Below are 10,000 nucleotides of genomic sequence, written 5' to 3'. Positions count from 1 at the left end.
TGCACATCATATATATATATATATATATATATATATATATATATATATATATATATATATATATATATATATATATATATACTATACATACATACATACATACATACATACATACATATATATATATATATATATATATATATATATATATATATATATACATACATACATACATACATACATACATATATATATATATATATATATATATATATATATATATATATATATATATATACATACTTCCCATTTGGAGTATGAATTTAAGATAGACCTAATTGATATTTCTATGTGACAGAAGTGTGAAAGGGGACGAGGCTGCAGATGCCTTTGAAGAACTGACCTATGCAGCCCAGTGGAAAGTAGTAATGGTGAAAGTAGTTGGTTACCAGCAAGGAGGCGACAAGACTATGCCATGTGTCCGTATCATAGACACCAATGGTCCTACAGTAAGTTTAGGAAATCAGTTCTGTGATTGTTTTTCTTTGTATTTTGAAGTGTTTTTTAAACATATGTAGAGATATGAATCTGGTTTCCATATAAGAAGTAATGTGATTTTGTTAAACTGTGTCCCTGGCACATATAGGTTATATCTTGATCATGATAGCAGATTTTTTTTCTGGTCTTTTAGTTTTCCTAAAATTGTATTTTGCATTACAGGACATTGATGTTGCTGAAGAATTGGTGAAAAGAGGATTAGCAGAATGGACGAATGGGGGATCTTCCACTCCGTAGTCTTATGAATCTTACAAATTACTATGAAGATGTGATTGCTGCATTGATTTCAGGTTGCTTTCACTTTAGCCTGTGACCCCACAAGCATGTGGATCAACCCTTTGTACAGGGACACAAACAAAGAGAATGTGATGAAACAGGAAGATTTCTCCTTTTGAACATCACTCAGCCCTTTTGTTACTACAAAGCATTTATAGGTTACTCAGGGTAATATAGGTCAGAGAGAATTCAACTAAAGAATGAGGGAAGTAAGAATAATGTATTAGGATTGGAATTGAGATTCTTGTTCCCAGCACACAAGGGAATAAATGTAAATGTGAAAGAATTTGTCAATATACTTTTCAGTTGAAGAATTACTTTTTTGATAGATGTGCAGAGGGTTTTCAGTATATTTGTGAAGTAGATGAATATATAGAATTGTTTGTAAAAGAAAAAGAGAACTATATTAAGATTGCACTGTTTAACTAAAGAAAAATAGTTCTGTGCATCCTATTTGTTCTTGCAAGCTAATGGGAACTTAGACTAAACAGGGTGAGTGGCAAGTTCAACAGTGCAAAGTTGGGAAGTTTCAAAAGAACACAAGAAGACTTTACCTAAAGTTAACCCATTGGCCATGGATACATGTATCGTTCACTGTAGTTTTTAGTGAATTTTGTTGCACACAGATGGCTCTACAAGTACTCAACCTCCAAGGAGTCAATTAGTAGGCCCAGGTGACTGCGCCTGGTTTCCCCATTCCTGTAATTAGCAGCATTATAAGATAGTATTTTAATGAAAGGAGTAGAAAGTGAGGGAGTAAATGGGGTAGGATAGGGATGGGTAATCCCTCAATGTATTAATATCAGTTCTGTTATTATTATTAATATTATTATTATAATGTCATTGAAAATCTGATAACAATAATTTTTTTTTAAATATTTCCAGAAATCAGGGAAAAGGGTAGAGGTGATATAGGTAGGACTAATAATTGACTCCTAAGCACTTGTGGAGCCATCTTTGTGTAAACACCATTAATACACTAAAATTACAGTGGACATAGCATGAATGCCATGCATCCATAGCCAGTAGGTTGAAAGTAGGGATACATTTGCCTAGACTATTATTCTGCCCTTTTAGTTGAATTTGAAGCAGTAGATTTGTTAAAGTTATACCTCTACGGGTTGTGTAGAAATTGTTTGAAAACAAAAACAATTGGATGACGATGATAAGCTGGGCATGTAAGGTCATGTTATAATTAAAGTTGTATGTCAGTATTCATTTAGCTTTGTAACAGAAATTAAAAAAGAGGTAAGTAAATATATATATATATATATATATATATATATATATATATATATATATATATATATGATATGCTGACAGTAGATAATGACAATAGTGTACTTATTTTGCAGAAAAGTACTAAGATACTGGCATGGAATTAGTTGGTATAACTGAATCTGAAGATGGTAGCCTTACTAGTTAATTTTTGTACCTGTTGATATAAACAAAACACTGTAGTTTAAAGATAAAAAAGAAAAGACGCCTTATTGGGGTTGTGATACCTTTCCATATCTGATATTTCTATGACCTGAGATCCAGTCTTTCATAGCTTAACTACTGAAATTTTGTACTACCTTTGTGTTCACTTAGGTAAAGTCACCTATGTAAATAAAGAAAAAGAGTAAGTAGATAACTAAAATAACCTGGATGTAGCTTGTTTTTCTTTTTCAGTCAATCATTTTGAATTAGAAAAATATATTGTAGCATTAATTTAATTTAAAGTTAGTGACCTTTTTACCTTTATCATTTGCAAGCATTTAAAGACTTACAGCCATATTATTAACACTTAGATATGGAGGTCCACATTTTCATTACCAGTTTCATATTGCTTAATTATTACATTTGCATATTTTAGTGTTAAACCAGTCACACTCAAAACTGGTATGGAAAATGACTTGGTAGATGGACAGCAGTTCCTATACTCCTTAGGTCCAAATGCAGTAAAAAAAAAAAAAAAAAGGCAATCTCGTACTAAGTTTTAATGATATGGACAATGCTGGCTTTGAAAACACAATACAAACAAAAATAGTACTAATCCTAGTCATCTTCAGATTGATACTGAGCTTTAACTTGTGACAGATGATATTCAGGTTTAATGCTTGTTTCTACAATTGTTTTATATGCTTACTTTATTATTCATTGTTCATATTACTTTTTTATCTTCAGGGCTGAAGTTCCCTTGGCAAAGGACTTTTTCACTTATAACAGTTATGAATCATCTATATGCAAATATTTGGTGATTTGTCTTCGCTACTTGTACATATGATTAAATAACATTTGAACTCTGTTGAGTTAGAATTACATGGTGTTCACATAAAGATCATTGTTTTTACATATCGTAAATAGGTATGATTTGTCTGTAAAGCAACGTTAGGATTTTATTTTACGAGATATTTTTTTCTGGCAGTTTTGATTGATTAATAATTAATAACTGTACACACTGCTGAATGAGGCTTTTTGTTACTTAATACTTTTATGTATTAAATTATGTGGAACACTTTTGAGGAATAATTTTCCAAAAGAGTAAATTATGTTTTCTTTCTTTCTTTTTTTTATTGCTTGTTCAGAGCATTTCTGACTTGCATTTCTTAGGTGTATAAATCACACTTTGTTAATAGTTTAATTTGATTTTGTAATTATTTGGTTTTGCATATATTATGCAAGTCCTATGTAGCAGAAAGTACAACATTAATACAATAAAATTATTTACAGAATATTTTAGTTTTGATTAACACCCATTATATTTTTCATCTTCAAGGACCATATTTTTTAACCAGATTTTTTGGTATAAAATAAGAAATACAAGAAGTGGATATACTGTATGTATGTGTGCTGATCTGATGTATAAAATCTTTAATCTTTTTCCGAGTACTTGAGATAGACCTTCACTGGTGGCCTTTAGTGATTTATCAAGAGGTTATGTAACTTCTGACTACTTAGGAGAACTTCTTCATAAGTATGAAGCTGCATTACTGTGATCTACTTTTAATTAAATGCTGTAATGATATATCAAATAAAATTCCTTTGAAAGAGGGCACCATCCAAGATCTTGAGAGGTTGGAAATTTGGGATGTGAAATTGATCAGTAATACTTCTTTCAGGCATATAATACATATAAAACTATCATGTTAGAGCAGTGTCCAAAGATGTCGAAATACAAAATCTTGAAACCGCAAATATGTTACATTCTCTGCATGTAGAGAGGTACTGGCATGGTTCAAGTGTGATTCAATTATGCTTTCCAGTGCAGAGAACCAGAATTTGTGCCCACAGTTACTGTTGGAAAAGTTTCAGTAGTGCAGTCACAGTTCTAAATGGGTACTGCCTCGGGGAAGTCCAATGTGTAATTAGAATCAACTCTTGGCAGTCTTTTGTGGAATTCTGTAATCACGAGAATTTTCTGCATGGTGGAGGGTTATAAAATTTTTCTAAAAAAGGAGCAAGTAAATTAGGACCTTCAATTGTAAATAGATAAAAAATCTATTTTCTGATAAATCTTTTGTTAGGCAAAAGTTACCATTTTCCAAAACCCAAATTTATGCTGCATGGACGTCTTGCAAGATTATGACCCATATCATTTGCATTCTCAGCATGAATGTTCAAAAAATATTTCCTGATTTATAAGTTACCATACAAAGTCTTGCAGGCGAGTTTCTAAAACAAGATACATTTGTCTGGTATCATTTAAAAAAGCATGAAGGTTGTAAAAGAGTTAGTCCTTGATCATCTATAACTGTATCTCTTCATTTTGCTAGATTTATGGAATCATTCTTTCTCTGCCATTCTGTCTGTCTCTCTCCAACTTTGCATATACTATATAAGTACTCAGTTACCTATGTTATATAGCTTCAGTGATTTTTAAGAAAGGTAATCAAAATTCCAGTTTTGTCATGTACTTTTTATTAATCAACATTATATAGCAGCATTTCTGAAAATATTATTGAGCTGAATAACAGGTAATCATACAATCAAAAAAGTAATTTCAAATAGAAGAATATATATATAAATTCCACACGACGAAGATATCAACATCTTTCAAGGGCCTTAGTCTAATAAGCATAATAACATGGTCATTATAAAACCCACTGCAAAATGCTCCATGGGTTTAATACTGTATCAACACAACATGGACATCAATCATACATAAAGATATTCCTACTTTCTTACCTTTATATATGACATGGCTTGAAAACTTCAATAATGACAGTAGTAACACAAAGCTGCATGTATATCATATTTCTTTTTAAATCTTCATTATGAAAGAAAGAAGACTCAAATATATTTATTAGTATCAAATAGCTATGCATCTTCATTACATGAAGCTGGATGCGTACCTGTATATGTTCTTGCAAGGGTGATCAATCTGTTTTGCTTCTCAGGGAAGAGAGAGAGAGAAAAGAAAAAAAGAATCAAGCTAAAAAAAAGAAAATTAAGTGTGCATTTCCTCCATCTATGTGTATTACTTTATATGTGTATTACTTTATATGTGTATTACTTTATATGTGTATTACTTTATATGTGTATTACTTTATATGTGTATTACTTTATATGTGTATTACTTTATATGTGTATGACTTTGCGGTTGTACATGTTACTGCATACATGAGTGTGTGTGCATTGTGCAGAGAAGATAAGGGACAATTAGTTTGTACTTATAAGTAAAGTTTATGGGGAAGAGTAAAGATCAATTCCATCTTTAGAAGTGGTGAATAATTTTCTCTTCAGTATGATGAAAAATATTTTACCAAAGTATTCCAAAGAAAGCATCCAACATCATTGTTAATATTATACTTAATAATGTTATAATCATTATTAACATAATTTTTTTTTTTAACTTATAATAATAATAATGATGCCAATAACAATAACAATAATGTTAGTAATGATGATAATAGTAACATAAATAAAACTTCAAGTAGGCCTAGTATACATATAAATAAAATAAATAAAAAAAACCCATGCAAAACCATAATGGATTGTGTATGTGTCTGGCACCAATGAGTTCAATGTTTATAATTTCATATTATTCTCAAGCTACAAATTCCAATGGAAGGACATTATTCACAATTTTTTTCTTGCCTTCCTCTTGTTCTGCTAGTAAGCTATCACAAAACAAATACATTAAAGATATCACTTTTGAAGGAAATATTGCATGCAAATAATTTTCCATGCAATGTCAACTCAATATTTACCTGAGTTTTAATTCTGCATTAAGGAATGTTGGGTGAAAATAAAAATGAGATCAGTGGCTTATTGAATTACATTTGCTAATGGACAATATTATGGAAAAAAATATTCTATAACAATTTCAACCACCAGTCTTAAGAAAGAGAATGTCTGAAATTAATTTCAAAAGTCACAAAATCAATAATTCTAATAAGTCAACTTCTTGTAATAATTACCTATTACTGAATGATGTGGTTATCTTTTCCTATATTAACCCAATGTCAGCGGGTTTATTTACTGTCGCCTTTAGATTTTAATGAGTTTTGTTACATACAGATGGCTCCACATGTGCTCAGCAGCAAGGAGTCTTATCAGTTGGCCCAAGTGACTGATCCTGATTTCCCCATTCCTTGAATTGGTGGGAATATGCCTTTTTATTTCCAATACTTCTAATATTGACATTGTTATCATTCTTATTGATATAATGATTATCTAATTTTTATTAAAATATTAATATCAAAAACAATAAAATAATAGAAGTGAACCTTTCAAAAAATGAAGGAAGAGATAGATGAGATAGATAACACTAATAGCTGACTCCTTGGTGACTAAGCACTTGGAGAGCCATCTATGTGAAAAGACAATAGATAAACTTCTTATTACAGTGGGCATGGCACTGCAGTTTTGCCACCTGCTGACATTGGCTTAAAATAGATATGACATTATAATTAAAAATATACATGACATATTCTAATTTAAGAAAGATGACTGTAAATCATGATGAAAAATAACTGACCACAAAGTAATACATATATAAAATGCTACCATTATAAAAAGGACCATTCATCATAAAGATTTTGACTCGTGCATTACAATCATTTTCAAGCAACTTCAAATTGCTGATCTAACTAATCAACACATATCTCATTAAAAAGAAAGTCTTTATTCTATATTTTGGCATATTCTCTTCTAACAAATACAATCTTTCCAACACTATATACAGATATTCTATACTTATTCTGACATCTGCAAGTACTCTCCAGTTTGTTAAATACAAATGTATATTATAGTGTTGAGTACATAAACAAATGCTTTCTGTTAATTAAAGCCAGAAATCTGCTTGGAAATATTCCTGGAAGAAAAGACCTCCATTAGCCTGGCTCTGTTAGTAAAAACTGACCTGAGACATCTGCTGTTTTTCTTTATTTATTTTCAGACAAGAAGAAAATAAAATGAAATGTTAAAAACAACAGATATTTAGTGATTACTTCAAAATCAAACAGTAATCAGAGAAACTACAAATTTATCACAAAATTTCACAATCATACAGTAATCAACAAAACTACAAAATTAATCACAGACTTCAAAATAATAAAGAGATCAGTAAAGCTTCAAAATTCTACAGTAATCCATAAAACTCCATACTTGAAACCATTACCATGATCACAAAAACTCAAACCATACACTGATCAGTAAAACTTCCAAATCATACAGAAAACTATCATACTACAATCAATAAAACTTCAAAATAATGCAGTGGTCTGTAAAACAAAAAATCATATACATCAACACCTACAAAATACACATGGACGGAAGAAACAGCTGCATAAAGAGCCTAGCTGCACCATGTACAGATGGGACTTGCTTGTAAATGTTCAAAAGGAAGAAAGGTCACTTAAAACTACAGTCATGAGCCAAACATCATAACACAAAATAAATCAAGGCCAAAAGTAAAACACATCACAAAATCACAACAAATCACAATATTTAGAAACTTTATGTTGCTATGTTTCCCACATCAAATTATGATCAATTCATCTTTAACAAGCAAAATGTCATAAATTGATATCAGTGCTCAGATCCTTAATACTATATTTTATAAATTTAGGGTTAATATGTTTTTTGTTGTTTTTCTTTGCCTTTTTGATTGAATAGCAATATCTTTATGCCATCTTTTTTATACACCAACAAGACAAGAACACCAAATACAGACTCCACATCTAAAACCAGCTTATATAATGTATTGGTATCTATACGAATTTAACCATCCCTATCTTATTCACGATATATCATTACAGCAAGTAGTTAAACAGTATATAGTCTCCTCACTTATAAAGCGCTAATGTCCTGCACCAAGAATATAACGATTATCTTTTGCTTACAGACTAATCTTACAGAATGCAAACACCTTCAACATCTCAACAGCATATCATGCAAGGAATACAAAGCTTAAAAAATAGGAGAGTAAATGCAATATTTGTGGGGACAATCAACAGAATTTCTAAATAATAATATAATAGATTCTGAAAGAACTCATTACTCACAATACATTCTTGTAGAGATTAAACTGTCCACTGACATTTTCTGTATTTATATATGAATGCTTACACTACAAAGGGAATGTTTACCATCACAATGAAATAACAAAATTGTACTAAAAAATGTAAAACAAATGAAATAAATCCTATATCTAAATGTAACAGTTCATATACCTTTAAACAGGTCTAGATTTCTACATTATTTTATATACTCTAGTCTCAGTCACTTACTACCTTCATTAACAAATTAAGGGGAATTTGAAATTCATATTGTATTTATAATTACGAAATCTGAATTCTGAATAGAGTTTCTCTATGGTCATAATATTTGTTGGTGATCTTATCTTAATATATTTCTATAAGAGCAAATATTGCAGGTTTGATATTGATAACAGACAGCATAAGAAAGAGTAGAGAAAATATGCAAAATTGTATGATACTGGCACACTGTTTTGGTGAAAAGCTTCATTGCAGGATTTCTGCAATCATCTTAAACAACAATCTACTGATGTTATTTGTCTATTTCAAAAAATATATCCATTTCCACAAAAAATACACATATAATTCTTACTTGTTTATAAACAGTGCATCAATAAAGAAAATAAAGTGTCCACATGCTTAAACTTTATCTAATGTGTTTCTCTCTTATAACTTTTAATTTGATCAGTATTTCTTCAGGAGAGCAAAACGTATCAGGAAAAAAGCAGCATAATATATTATCTAGTCAAATCTTTTTCAACTAGTATTTCATTTTTCAAGAAGCTATTGATATAAGTCTATATTCCCCTGGTAATGCCTATACATGCATTAGTCATGGTATATTAACTAAAGGATTAATCTTCTGTGCTAAGACTGAAAGACTGTTTGCATGTGACACAATCCACCCTACGTGAAACTAGGCTTTGTTTCAACAATGATAAAATATTGGGAGAAACATAATCACTCTACAAACATTAAACATACCAAATATATTGTGAATAAGTCATACCATTCTCAAAAATTCAAAGAGGATAATTATGAAAGAAGTTTGGATCAGATTTTTTTCTAAATAAAAAAAAAAAATAAATAAAAAATAAAAAAAAGGTTCAGAGGGATAAAAGAATAAATGTTCACAAACGATTCAACTTGAGGGATTGAGGATAACAAAATGGGTTCGGGGTAGTTCTCCGAAGATAATTAATTCCCATTTTAGAGAGGATGGACTGATATTGAAGTGTAGACTTTAACTAGAAAGAGGATGAAGATCAGGATTAAAAGAAGATCCTGTTTTATGCTGTAAACTCTCTGGCTAGTGGGTAGGGTGGGTGCCCTTGTGGGACTATGGTTGTGGCAGTGCTGTTCTTGTCTGACTGACCTGAACTACAGTGTGTTGTCATTGGAATTAACAGAAGAAACACGGTTAATGCTAGGTTCATAACCTGAGTTGGAACTGGGGTCCAAGTATGGTATAAGACAGAGAATCATGAATGAAGATTGAAAACAGTGCAGTATTTCGTTTGGGAATTTACTTTTAGTTTCTTTTTATTACTTTCTGCTTCAACCTTTTTGTTACTCAAGAGCAACCTATGTCCTTAGACAAAGGCCCTACCACACCAGAAGAAGTGACACCTGTGGTCATTATTTTGTGCATCATACATTTTCTATCTAACACAATACAATATGTTCATGTTAGAATGCTCTATGACAGTACTATTTAAACTGGGTGGACAGTCTACCTTTACGGTGGATAAGATTTAGTG

At 30.6% G+C, this 10,000-nt stretch overlaps 1 protein-coding gene across 1 annotated transcript in view; it reads left to right on the top strand.

The window, feature by feature from the left end:
• LOC125031722 (tudor and KH domain-containing protein homolog) overlaps nt 1-3,491 on the top strand; it is a 16,520-nt gene extending 13,029 nt beyond the window's left edge. The window contains exons 10-11 of the mRNA XM_047622644.1: nt 299-449; nt 661-3,491. Coding sequence (XP_047478600.1) covers nt 299-449; nt 661-735 — 226 coding nt within the window. The 3' untranslated portion in view covers nt 736-3,491. The remainder of the gene's footprint in view (nt 1-298; nt 450-660) is intronic.
• The last annotated feature ends 6,509 nt before the right edge of the window (nt 3,492-10,000 follow it).

This window comes from Penaeus chinensis, chromosome 13 (genome assembly GCF_019202785.1).
Source record: "Penaeus chinensis breed Huanghai No. 1 chromosome 13, ASM1920278v2, whole genome shotgun sequence".
In the NCBI taxonomy this organism is placed as follows: domain Eukaryota; kingdom Metazoa; phylum Arthropoda; class Malacostraca; order Decapoda; family Penaeidae; genus Penaeus; species Penaeus chinensis.
The sequence above is the reverse complement of the archived record's forward strand: the minus strand, read 5'-3'. Positions and strand labels throughout refer to the sequence as shown.